The sequence below is a fragment of the Argopecten irradians genome, chromosome 1 (assembly GCF_041381155.1).
Source record: "Argopecten irradians isolate NY chromosome 1, Ai_NY, whole genome shotgun sequence".
In the NCBI taxonomy this organism is placed as follows: domain Eukaryota; kingdom Metazoa; phylum Mollusca; class Bivalvia; order Pectinida; family Pectinidae; genus Argopecten; species Argopecten irradians.
Genome location: NC_091134.1, coordinates 38,231,549 through 38,245,135, shown reverse-complemented (window position 1 = coordinate 38,245,135; position 13,587 = coordinate 38,231,549). Strand labels below are relative to the sequence as shown.

At 35.4% G+C, this 13,587-nt stretch overlaps 1 protein-coding gene across 1 annotated transcript; it reads left to right on the top strand.

Annotated features, from left to right (window-relative positions):
* Window positions 1–1,394: 1,394 nt before the first annotated feature.
* LOC138326895 (serum paraoxonase/arylesterase 1-like) lies at window positions 1,395–11,583 on the top strand. Its single transcript, XM_069272879.1, has 11 exons — window positions 1,395–1,574; window positions 2,233–2,346; window positions 5,437–5,627; window positions 7,133–7,209; window positions 7,523–7,578; window positions 7,901–8,051; window positions 8,731–8,851; window positions 9,280–9,480; window positions 9,795–9,876; window positions 11,018–11,161; window positions 11,280–11,583. Exons 3-11 carry the CDS (start codon window positions 5,557–5,559, stop codon window positions 11,448–11,450), a joined length of 1,074 nt encoding a protein of 357 aa, XP_069128980.1. The 5' UTR covers window positions 1,395–1,574; window positions 2,233–2,346; window positions 5,437–5,556; the 3' UTR covers window positions 11,451–11,583.
* The last annotated feature ends 2,004 nt before the right edge of the window (window positions 11,584–13,587 follow it).

Below are 13,587 nucleotides of genomic sequence, written 5' to 3'. Positions count from 1 at the left end.
AGGTGTAAATATGTGAATGCATAAAGGTGACATAACATGGATCCGACTTAATATTATAGTTTGTGAATCGGTTATATCGTGAAACGCCCATTAAGTACTTATGTACACATTTTCTACTGATGATATTAATGAGTCTACTTTATAAACTATATAATAGGTTATCATTTGCCGAATTAATTGAAAGGGATTGGAATCGTGATTTTCTGACCTAGTGAATTAATAACGAAAAAATACTACTCAGATATAGCGATCATATCGGTGAATAAATTATCAAAGGTATGATTCTTTAGATTATATAATAGACTGAATAATACTGGGTTGGACCGGAGACGTCAACAACAATGACCAAGTCTGGTCATACTTTAGCGTTTCATCTCCCACACAAAATCACTATACATGATAAATCGTCACGCGGTTTTTGATTGGAGGTGAACTTTACAGAGTACCCAACGTTATAAATCGTCACGCGGTGTTTGATTGGAGGTGAACTTTACAGAGTACCCAACGTTAACTCCATAACAAGACAAAATTTGTGTTGCACCGAAATCAGTGGTGAATAAAAGAGAAATATAAAGTTTATCTTAATTTTCTAATTTATCCTAATAAACTTTCGCAGGTAAGTGTTTTTACCGTCGTTAGTGGTTGTTTATTTCTGTGAACAATACAATCAATCAATTAACATTTCACATTAGTGTCGCACATCTATACAATTTACAGTCATTCATAAAATATTCTTTATATTCAAATTTGTAAAAGATGTTCAGCCGACATTGCTTTTCAATCATTATTTAATCATATATAAAACACTTGAAAATGTCGATTGGGGCATTAAAAGTATAACATATTACTGCGCAGTATATGGTAAAATTGGTAGAACAAACTTATTCTCATCAGTCACATCTTTTTTTTATAGAAACATAAATTTAATATAACTATTATGACGCCACAATAGGACAATATTGCTGTTTTGAATTCAATTTCGAGCCCAAAGATGAGTTCCTCAAGATGATGTCCTATGGACAACGCTCTTCTTGTACTTGCCAGGGAAAGTAAAAACTATATTTTATATGCCTTTAAGCAGAGGAACCAACTCTAATGGTGATATAAGGTATCGAATATTCAGCAAGATTTCATCATAAATCCTACTGGTAAGGTTTTGTATGGTTTTACAGGGGAAATAACTCTGATGGTGATCAATCATGTCCAAGAGGAAAGAGTGGAAGTATTTCGTTATAGGAGTGGTTCTAAGTCTCTGGTACATTTGAAAACAATAACAAGTCCTTTATGGGGATCGTAAGTGACGGAATCATATGATGTGTTATACCCATGAAGCACAATCACATGAGATACAATCAAAATGTTGTTCTGTTTAGTATTAACGACCTGGTAATGATAGGTGAAGAGTTTTTCTACGTTACTCAGATCCTCCATTCCTCTCGCTCTCTACTGAGGACGCTGGAACATAGACTCATGCTGTCACTTGGAGAGGTCATGTTCTACGATGGCGCCGGTGTCCGTAGTGTAGCATCAGGTCTACACGTACCAAACGGTATCAACAAATCCCCGGATGGAAAGTAAGTCTTACGGCGCAGGTCTATATTTACAGAACAAAATATTGAAATGATTTATACAGACATTTCCGTCTATCAGTTTATATTTCTGGTAATTCAACATTTATTTTTCTTTTAAACACAACTGTCAAAGGGCCGTCATAACGCCGATAACACCCATTTTTCCATCCAACCCATTACGTTCTAACTGTTCAGATCATTTGGATTTCAGAAAATTACAAACATTTATGGAATGTTCTCCTTAACCAACTGACATACATAAGACAAGACATATTGTATTGAATGTATTTACCTACATTACTACCATACTCTGCTTTTATTCGGGTTTTATATGTCGCTAATGGCGGTGCATATCAGCTGAAATCTTACGAAATTCTTGATAACAATGACATCAAATTCATAGAGGTTAGCGTTAATGGTGCATGTCTTTAAGTCACAAAGTATATAGTATAATAATGTATGATATTAAAAGGCATCACACATATAGATTTAGGTAATGATATGTTGTAATTTCCTTAATATATTTACATAGAAAAAAGTTCAATAATTTATTGTTTATATTTAAGTTATGAGGAGTTGTTTTAATTGCCATAATGATTTTCAATTGGCATATATGCAACAGCGAATAATCATTTTAGTCATAGTTTCGTATGTTTTACAGGACTTATTTGTAGACACGGGTTTGGACAACATAGAGGTTCACAGACTAACAGGAGATTTGTGGATCGGTTGTCATCCTCGCTACCACCAGATCATTGAACACATCGCTCATATGGTAAGTACCATGACTCCGTCACAGGTTAGTGTGCTCATTATCATAAGTAATTGTGTACATCATCACTAGTATGCGTGTTGATCGACACAGGTTAGTGTGTTTATCATCTCAGACTGATGTCTTAAGCATCCCTGACCAGTGTCATATTATTCTTACAGATTTTCTTCATCAACACAGATTATCGTGTAGGTCACCAAAGACTAGTGTTTCCGTCATTAATAGTTATATCCTGTATAGAGGTTCCCTAACAAGTTAAAAGATAAACAAAATCGAGTTTGATAAACATGATAAACAACAGTCACGCGTTGGGGAACTTGAACTCTATTTCTCGTTTTCATTCGGGGAATTCAAGGAAACTTTCCACCATACACTGCGTCATAATATCTTTCAGCCATGAAATATAGTGCATTAATAGAAGACAATATTCTGTTGCTTAATAATTTGAATAAGCAACCACCTGTTATGCAGTAAATGCAATTTTATCTTAAAGAAGATGCGCTATGATAAGTAGCCCGAAGTTGAAAGCTATTCGGAATCAAGATATGTAGGAGTTGACCAATTAGAGGCGCTTTATGTGTATACACTATGGGGTGTGTAAACATATAACCAATTGCTATAGAAATCATTTTATGATTTTTCCATTATGAAACATGTATAGTTATGTGATAAACATATTTACATTACCAAAGGTCAGCGTATTCTTCGTATTGGTCATGGGTGTATACATCGTCACAATAAAGATGGGAAAACATCAATAGTTATTACTTCGTCAAGTACCAGGTGTTTGTAAAAAATAAAACATATTAATGAGAACTGATCGTTAAATGATTGTTTTGTATGAATGGTTGTCTCTGGTGGTCGTTTTACCGATGTGGTAGAAGGATATATGGATCCTGGAACAAAAATGACGGGTTTTAATGTTTGGGATCATCGACATTCCCCTGTGTTGACTTTTTCATCTGTAGGGCAAGATTGTCATTGAAATACAAAATAAATAAAAACATAATTATAGTCTTTAAAGCTCTGTTATTTATATATGTAGCCCTCATCGTTACAGCTGCAAAAACAATGTGTTAAAAACCTTACCTTATTAAGTAATGTTTTGGTTAAAAAAATTTAAAAAAGTTAACCCATTCAGTTAAAAAAGACCACTTATATATATATCTTTCAACACTCCAACAAGCAACCATGCGTTTAGCAAAGGCGGAAAGCTAATTAAAACTTGCCTTTGATAACAATGACCAGCAATTGAATGAGCAAGAAGAAACCATCTCGAATCTCGTTGACAGAACGCCCAAGAGAAATAAATGTCAGTTTGCCGATTTCGATTTTTCAAACTGTTGAAAAGAAGCCTGAATATAGAGGCGAAGCTGAAGTTCTCTATTAAAGGAGTAACCTCAGATCAATAAAAAATAAAAATAAAATCATGTCGACGTCAACCAACGGTAAATAACGATACCAACAAACCAAATGTTTAATGTACAGATACAAATGTCGCTGAGTATTAGACATCTCTATTTACGAACCTGTTTTTCTCTGTTCTACTGTTTCTAAATCACCATTCAGCTTTTCCAGAAGAATTAGGACGCCCTTGATAGATCCGAGCTTGAAAACTGTTTTTTTTTTAATATCTATTTCTCCCTGCATTGTTTTCAATCAACAGGTGTTCTTTGGGCATTAAGATTACCGATAACAAAAGTATTCCGGAAATATAGAATCAAAATTTGCATCTCTGCAGCCGTATATTTTGTGCTCTCTTATATAGATCTATTTCCGGTTTGGGTTACGATCGTTATGTATCAACTAATTTAGTAAGGTAAGATGAAACAAATCAACTGTATGATAAGGCTATTTAAAGTATGAACATATAATTGTAATGAAAAACAAAAATCATTGGCTCGAGTATGAAATAACGTTAATGAATTCAGGTTCAGGTATTATTACGAAGTACAGGATATATAAGCGTTCAAAAATGACCGGATATGATTTCCTGTTTTTTCTTGGAGAATGTCCATATCTCAATTCAGAAATATCTACTTATTAAGATACGAACCTAATATGATAGTTTTTTTTATATCTAAATAAATTACAGTAGGTCCTATATAAGTCGTTGATCTGTAGGTGTGTTTTGTCCTTTGTTAGGACTTGATTTGCAGATAGGTGTTGTCCTATATTAGGACTTGATTTGCAATTAGTTTTTTGTCCTGTTTTAGGAGTTGATTTGTAGTTAATTTGGGTTTTGTCATATGTAAAGAGTTGATTTGTAGTTAATTTGGGTTTTGTCGTTTGTTAAGAGTTTATTTGTAGTTAATTTGGGTTTTGTCGTTTGTTTAGAGTTGATTTGTAGTTAATTTGGGTTTTGTCATATGTAAAGAGTTGATTTGTAGTTAATTTGGGTTTTGTCGTTTGTTAAGAGTTGATTTGTAGTTAATTTTGGTTTTGTCGTTTGTTAAGAGTTTATTTGTAGTTAATTTTGGTTTTGTCGTTTGTTAAGAGTTGATTTGTAGTTAATTTGGGTTTTGTCGTTTGTTAAGAGTTGATTTGTAGTTAATTTGGGTTTTGTTGTTTGTCCCTTTAATATGAATTGATTTAGTCCACTAGGTTGTTTTTGTCCTTGGTACAATTTATGAAGGAATTATTATCTCCCCTGAACAGTCGGTACATTATCTGTTAGGTATTTTTGACTCGGGAACATTTCCTAATCCGGTTCTAAAATGCGTAATATATACATTATCAGTGATAGCGGTGAATAATATTACTCGGTAACCATGGCCTCCTATATGTAAGCTCTCTTGATTAAGATCACTTAACCATGGTAAAGTTTTTGCAACCTAAACACGCCGATTTTGGTCTTAATAGCTTATATACACTGTAGACAAAATATAGTTTTTTTTGTATATCATTATTATCGATATGTGCATAAACATGCAGCATATATATAAATGAACCCATGCGATGTGTTCACACACTTTCTTATGACCTTGAATAAAGTCGCATTATTGGTAGGGAAAAACTAATGCAGTGTGTTGCCTATATTATTTTTTATTTATTTTTTTATTTTTTTTTTATATAAATTTGTGCATAAACAAGCATCGTTCCTAAAGTCAACTCAGATGGTATGTCCACACATATTGGTTGTCGTTGTTCTAAGAGTGTCGAGAGATACCCAGTGTTGAACCCTGCCCCAGTGTTGTATCTAGAGAGTGGAGGATGTCGACTCTCCGGACCATCATCATAATCGCAGTGCTATCGGGTATAGCTCGATTTTATACCCAATATTAGTAAGTACTTTTTATATTTCCATTCTATCTATCTTTCTATCGGTCTGTATTAATGTTCTCGTTGGCTGATACAGATTAATTTTGTGTAAAGTAGCATCGTCAACGTTTGCTGACTATTCAGGTTGTTGCTATCTTGACAATCTTACGGGGCCGCGGTGGCCGAGTGGTTAAGATGTCCCGACATATTACCACAAGCCCTCCACCTCTGGGTGGCGAGTTTGAATCCCATGTGGGGCAGTTGCCAGGTACTGACCGCTGACCGGTGGTTTTTCACGGATACTCCGGCTTTCCTCCACCAACAAACCTTACATGACCCTGGCTGTTAATAGGACGTAAAACTAAACAAACCGAAAAATTGATAATCTTTTTCATCAAGAAATATATCTGAAAATACAGTATTTTTTCAGGATCAGCCAACATTACAAAATTGCTTCAAGATCCTTTTGCTGATATATAACGGAATATCTCAGACATGTGCTTTATTGATTTAGTGTTAGTGTTACATGTCACAAGTTTTAGTCCCCTGTCGGTGAAACCGGACGGGACTATACTGTTTGTTCCCGTCTGCCTGTCTGTCTGTCTGTCTGTCTGTCCGGAAATCGTTTCCAGAAGATAACTTGAGGAAAAAAACAGACTTTGATCAAACTTCATATAATCGTAACATAGGGGATAACAGCTTAGGATTGAATTTGGGATCAAAAGGTCAACTACACAGGTCACTGTTACTGAAAATAGATTGTTTGACAAAATATTAGTTTCCAGAAGATAACTTGAGAAAACATTAACGGATTTCGTTTAATCTTCACACAATGGTATCATATGAGAAAATACAGCTTGGGATTAGATTTGGGGTCAAAAGGTCAACTACAAAGGTCACTGTTACTAAAAATAGATTGTTTCACAAATCTTTTTAGTTTCCGGATGATATGTTGAGAACACTTCAACGGAATTTGTTCAAACTTCATACAAAGGTAACGCAGGGATAACACAGCTTGGTATTGGATTTGGGGTCAAAAGGTCAACTACATAGGTCACTGCTACTAAAAATAAATTGTTTCACAAAATATTAGTTTCCAGAAGATAACTTGAGAAAACATTAACGGATTTCGATCAATCTTCGGGTAAAAAAGTTACTGTTGCTAAAAATAGTTTGTTTCACAAATTTTCGTGTCCGGACGATAATTTGAGATAGAATTTGTTCAACCTTCATACAATGATAGCATAACTAAGCAATAATAACTGGCCATAGATTAGAAAAATGAAATTTGACGGCAGGGGACGTGTGTTGACGGCAGGGGACGTGTGTTGACGGCAGGGGACGTGTGTTGCTTGCAGCACTTACTGTAAGCTTGTTCCTCTAGTTTCTTTAGCCAGTGTGATGCGACTAAACAGTTACGACCATTGCTAGGTTTTGTCTTAATTTCTCTTTGTGACTTCATACAAATTATGTGTTTTGTAGACATTGCGATTCGTCTATATATTTTACCTGGAAAATTAATTTTCAGTTTCTTCATGGACTATGACAAGTATGACGTCATAGCGCGACATGCTCCGGGTCCGTGTGTGGAACTAGACGGCGCTGGTAAGTACCAATATCTGAAATGAAAGTTTTAAAACAAATCGATGAAACGACGGAAAACTGAAAAACATATAATTGGAAATTAGAATTTGCGTCATAGCTGACAGCTCTGAGAGAAACCGCCGGCTTTATAACATCGCGTTGAAGTCGGGCAGTGAAAATGAGACATCTCAACTTTGAAACAAAAACCAATAACATTTCTGTTCACCAAATATCATTTGATATTCATTTCCAAAAAAAAAATATATATATGTAGTTGTTTGATTGATTTATTACATTGTTGTTCGTATAATTGTACTCCGGACATATCTTGTAGATGGTGGATCAGAAGATCTTACCATTCAGCCTAGTGGATTAACATTCATATCATCCGTAAGTATATGTAATTTACAATGTTTGTCCTTCTGCTCCAATTTCTCAAACTCTTACACTTTCTCCTCCTGTTCCTCCTATAGATCATTCATGTTACTCATCTATTCATTTTTCATTCCTCATGCATTTCATCCCATTTTTTTCCTTTCCATCTCCCTTACTCACTCATCCCCTTTTCTTTTTCTGCTTCACCTTTTCCTATCCGCCATGGTTTCCTTATGCTCTTGTTTTTTCTCATGTTCGTCCAATTATATAAATGAATTTAGATATCATTATTGAAAATTTAAAGAATACGTTCCAAATTATAATCATTTTTGTACAGGGGGTTTATCCGAATAAACAAGGCCGTATACTTCTGCTTGACATGAATGAATCATTGCCGACAGTGAGAGAGGCAAAGATTATAGGAGCTAAATTGGACTCGACCACCTTCAACCCCCACGGAATCAGTACATGGACTAACCCTAACACAGGTACATACAAACTATTTAGGAATTCTTAAGATTTAAAAGAAATAAGTTTACTCCTAAAAAGTCAATAGCCATTATCTATTTTGTTTTAACGAGTGAGAAAATAAATTTTCTCGTTTATCTCGTTTCAAACTAACACGTTAAAGAGAAATTCCTAAAGATTATGCCCTATGGCCATCGCTCCTCCTTGGGCAGTTGTAGTCTAGTGTATAGAAATACTTATCTTGACTTTGGGAAGATTCTTGTCATATAATCACAAAACTATATTTTATATGCCTTTATGCAAAAGAAATAACTGTATTGGTGATAATAGGTATTGAAAAATCAACAAAATTTAATCATAATTCTACTGGTAAGGTTTTGTATGGTTTTTCAGGGGAAATAACTCTCATGGTGATCAATCATGTCAAAAAGGAAAGAGTGGAAAGAGCTGTGACGTCATGAGGATTTATTGCAATACAGCCTTTGACGACATCAGTATATTGCCCAACACCTATATCACGTGTAGATATGAGAAAATAGCGTTAAGATATAGATCTTTTGACGTAATATTTTGACGTTTCTGATATTTACTGTGGATTTAAACGATATTTCCTTTAGTAATCATTTCACAAAAAGGTGTTGAAACTTTCGGCAAGATTTAATATTAAAACTGTACGCATTGTTTTACCTGTTTCTACAGGGGAAATAACTCTAATGGTGATCAATCATGTCCATGAGGAGAGAATGGAAGTATTTCGTTATAGGAGTGGTTCTAAGTCTCTGGTACATTTGAAGTCAATAACAAGTCCTTTATGGGGATCGTAAGTGACGTTATTATTTAATCCATTATGTGATACCCATGAAGCATTATTACATAATAATATTATTGTTTGATTCCTTTAATTGTTTTCTTTGTCGGATCTCGTGTCTCCACAATATTTAAATGTTGTTCTCGCCAACCTACCGATTAAACAACTACCATTATCACTATAAATCTACCCTTACGATCAAATTCAAATGTTAAATCTGCCTAGTATAACCATGCATTATTTACACAATCCTATTAAAATCTGTCATGAATAACCATTAACTTAATACAATTAAAATACAACTTTGTCCAACATAACCATCCATACAATATGGCAATCTAATCGCAGTTAAATTTTAGTCCGAAATCCTGGTCCCATTAGATGTTTAATGGTCATGCTGATCCGTTAATGTGATGCAATTAAAATGTTGTTCTGTTCAGTATTAACGACCTGGTAATGGTAGGTGAGGAGTCTTTCTACGTTACTCAGATCCTCCATTCCCCTCGCCCTCTACTGAGGACGCTGGAACACAGATTCATGCTGTCATTCGGAGAGGTCATGTTCTACGATGGCGCCAGTGTCCGAAGTGTAGCATCAGGTCAACGCATGCCAAATGGTATCAACATATCGCCAGATGGAAAGTAAGTTATTTCGTCACAGATCTACATCTACAAAACAACAATTCTAACGTGTTCCTTTATACAGATAATTCCGTAATGACAAAATTCTTCATTTTTAATTTATCGGTACTAAATAATACTTCTGGTAAATCAACATAATATTGTTTTTCTTTTAAAACATAAGTGTCGTCTTTAGACACTTCAGTTTCATTAAACCTAACTGTTCTGATCATTTAGGCTTAAGAAAACCACAAGAAACTATGCAACGTTCCCTTTAACCAATGGACTATACAAAACATCTATAAACCTATCTGTGAAAAAAAAATCTTTTTCAGGGTTCTGTATGTCACAAATGGCGGTGCATATCAGCTCAAATCTTACGAAATTCTTGATAATAATGACATCAAGTTTATAGAGGTTAGTGTTAATGATGCATGGCTTTACTTAAGGCAATTGGTATGATAATGCATCACACAGATAAAGTAAATTAAAGGAACGTTGTAACTTGCCAATTCTTTATTTACATTGGGAATAGTTTAATTGCTTATTTTAGGCTCCAAGATCATGAAACAATCTTAGTCTAGATGAAGTTACAAAGAGTCACATTTGTTTTATTGCCTAGGCAAATCTTGTCTAAGAGTGTTTCATGATCTTTGGGCCAGCTGATTAAAACGCCATTAAGCTACGAAAAGTTGTTTCAATTGTCATAAACGCACCACACAGATAAGTTCAATGAAAAGGTATGCCAATTCTTCATTTACCGTGAAAAAAACCCATTTTGCTTCCCATTCCATATGATTTTTGTTCTCCTATCAACATAAAGTTAAAGATGCTCCACCGCTGACAAATGGTATTTTTTCACCATCAAAAACAGGAGCAGACGATTTAGTATTTTTCTTCAGCTACAAAAGTTACTTACTTTACACCATTACCACCATCGAAAAGTTTGAGCTTCTAGTTTTACTTCAAGTTAAAAAATGAAAAACAATTAATTGCATCCCGAAAAAATTCCGTCGCACTATATCCTATATGGAATGAAGTAATGATTGCGCATGCACCAAAGGCGAAATAAATTATTTCATGTTATTTTTTATGTTAATTAGGCATATATATATAGGATTAAATACCAATTATTCTTCAAATGATGAATATCATTTATGCTCTGACGGCGGTGGAGCATCTTTAAAGATGCTCCACCGCTGACAAATGGTATTTTTTCACTATTAAAAACTGGAGCAGACGATTTAGTATTTTTCTTCAGTTACAAAACTTACTTACTTTACACCATTACCACCATTGAAAAGTTTGAGCTTCTAATTTTACTTCAAGTTAAAAATATAAAAAATAATTAATTGCATCCCGAAAAAATTCCGTGCCACTATATCCTATATGGAATGAAGTAATGATTGCGCATGCACCATAGGCGAAGTATTATTTTTTGTGTTAATTATACACATATATACACGATTAAACACCAATTATTGTTCAAGTGGTTTTAATTTGTAACATAGTGTATAACCATTTGGGCCATAGTTCCGTATCGACGTATGTGTTACAGGACTTATTTCTAGACACTTCAATGGACAACATAGAGGTGGACAGACTAACAGGAGACTTGTGGATCGGCTGTCATCCTCGCTACCACCAACTCGTTAAACATGCGTACGACGGACATTACGGAGATACCATTACTCCGTCACAGGTTAGTGTGTTGATTATCATAAGTAATTGTGTACATCATCACTAGTTTGTGTGTTCACCGAAAAATAATCATTAAATGATTCATTTGTATGTACAATTTATTCTCTCTGCTGTCATAGGTCCTGAAGGTAGCGAACTCTGGTGGTCGTTTTACCGATGTGGTGGAAGTATACATGGATCCTGGAACAAGAATGACGGGTTCCTCTGTGGCTTCTATATATAATGGACGAATGTTAGCTGGCACAGTGGCAAGACAACTCATCCTTTGTGATGTCACTTACACAGACTGAACATTTAATCCGTAAACTTAAATTATCCATTTTGACGTCAAACAGTACCAGTGTACAGCATCGAGTACATATGCTTTATGTCACTAAGAACCGTAGTCTAAATAAACATTTAAGTAAATTTGCTTGCACTGCATTATTCAATACTCCAGCGAATAACCTTTACTTTCAGCACCAGGGAGAACACACTCCAAAGCTGACCAACAACGTTAACGTTATAGGACCACTCACCAACATCTATATGAACACAAAATGAGCAAGAAGAAACCAACGTGATTCTCTTTTACAGAAAGTGCCAAAGAGAAATAATTGTGTCTTTGTCAAGCTCAGTTTATCTAATTGAAGAATATAAGCATGGCGAGAAAGGGCAACCCGAAATCCTTTATACTATAATCAGCGCTAAATAATCTAGCCGACGCCAACCAGCTGTAAATAAGGATGCAAAAAACAAATGGTTTATTCTACGTAAAGATAAGAATGTCGCAGACTACTCGACATCTTCATTTCTTTGTCAAAACCATTATTATGGTCAACAAGTCCTCAGTCGTCCAGAATAATCAGGGCGCCCTGTATAGATAGAAGCTCAGAAATCTAAAAAAAAAACAAAACAAAAACAACCATTTCTGTTTTTTTTCCCAAACAGTGTCCATCCTAAGTGGTATACTCACTTTTAGACACCATAACGATATATCAAGTACTGTCGGGAAAATCGTCAGCTTTCGACAAAAAATAAGCGAAAATACTGAATTCCATTGCCACTTCCGATAGGTCAGGGACAATGAGAAGAAGTTGTTGTTTAGATATATACATTCCACCTTTATGACGCCGTAACAATCAAGTCCACAAATTAAAAATCGCTTCCGACAAACCCATGGAGATACGTACTGGGACAGACTCGAATCTCACCTGGTCACAGTTATAGACTTACTCAAAATCCATCAACGTTCAATGTCGCCTATATTCTATAGCTGTTAATCCATCAACGTTCAATGTCGCCTATATTCTATAGCTGTTAATCCATCAACGTTCAATGTCGCCTATATTCTATAGCTGTTAATCCATCAACGTTCAATGTCGCCTATATTCTATAGCTGTTAATCCATCAACGTTCAATGTCGCCTATATTCTATAGCTGTTGATAGGATTCGATTGCACTTTATCCTAGCATGTATTGACCACATTACTGCAAATACGTAAACATGGACTGAAACAGCGAAACTAAACATTGAAATTCTGGGTTGCTCCCTCCTGTAAAAACGGACCACCTTGAACTGAGTCGCCAAAAGAAAGAATACCGTATTGATCAGTAAAAGATCCTTCCGTTCTCCTGCAAATTGTACCTGCTGTTCTTATTGCATGATCGTAGAAGGCGACTAAATTTAGGATCTTGTCTTTTTTTCCTAACTTATTTTCTTCTTCCAAATGTCTCCCTTGACCTCACTTTTGGGCTTTGGTTGAGTACTCGCACCTGTGAGCAAGCATCTGGGTTCTGGTCCCTAGCCGAGACACACCATAGTCTAAGTGGTAGTTTCTGCTCTTGCTGCCCTCGGCATAAAGGGAGTGGGACGACTGGTTCACCCGTTGTCAGTATAATGTGATAGGGTGGGATGTGCTGCTTGGTGTCTTTGGTGTCAAGCTTCAGTGATAGAGCACTATAAAAATGGACGAGTTCCACTATACATGAAGACATAACACGAAGATACCACAATCTCCCAGAACACGCACTTTGCACATCACATCACATCCATCCACGAGAGGCCGTCCTTAAATGACCCTGGCTGTTAATAGGACGTAAATACAATTAATAAAAAAAACGTTCTTACAACACCCTGCAAGACTATAGAATCCGGTAGATGAAAATCCGATCATCATATCACACAACGGTCTGTGAAAATATATTTAGACAGTTTCAGCAGTTAGGTGTCCAGTTTTTACTATCAGTTTGTCCTGTGATAATTCATTAAGCAAGACATATGATCAATTGTTGCATCCATTACCTCTTGGTTGTCGTCAAGTTCGGCCCAATGAACATGTGTTGTTTTGGAATTGATAAAACTTTTTTTTGAATTTTTGATAAGAAATTACGCTCTCCGATCGCGGAGTCGAGAACCAGTCCGCGATCTGCCCCTGGTGAGCTACC

Coding starts and splice junctions, on each gene's coding strand:
- LOC138326895 (XM_069272879.1), top strand. CDS start 5,557: ATGTCGACTCTCCGGACCATCATCATAATCGCAGTGCTATCGGGTATA. Junction 5,628..7,132: donor CGATTTTATACCCAATATTA/GTAAGTACTTTT, acceptor ATTAATTTTCAG/TTTCTTCATGGACTATGACA. Junction 7,579..7,900: donor GATTAACATTCATATCATCC/GTAAGTATATGT, acceptor ATTTTTGTACAG/GGGGTTTATCCGAATAAACA.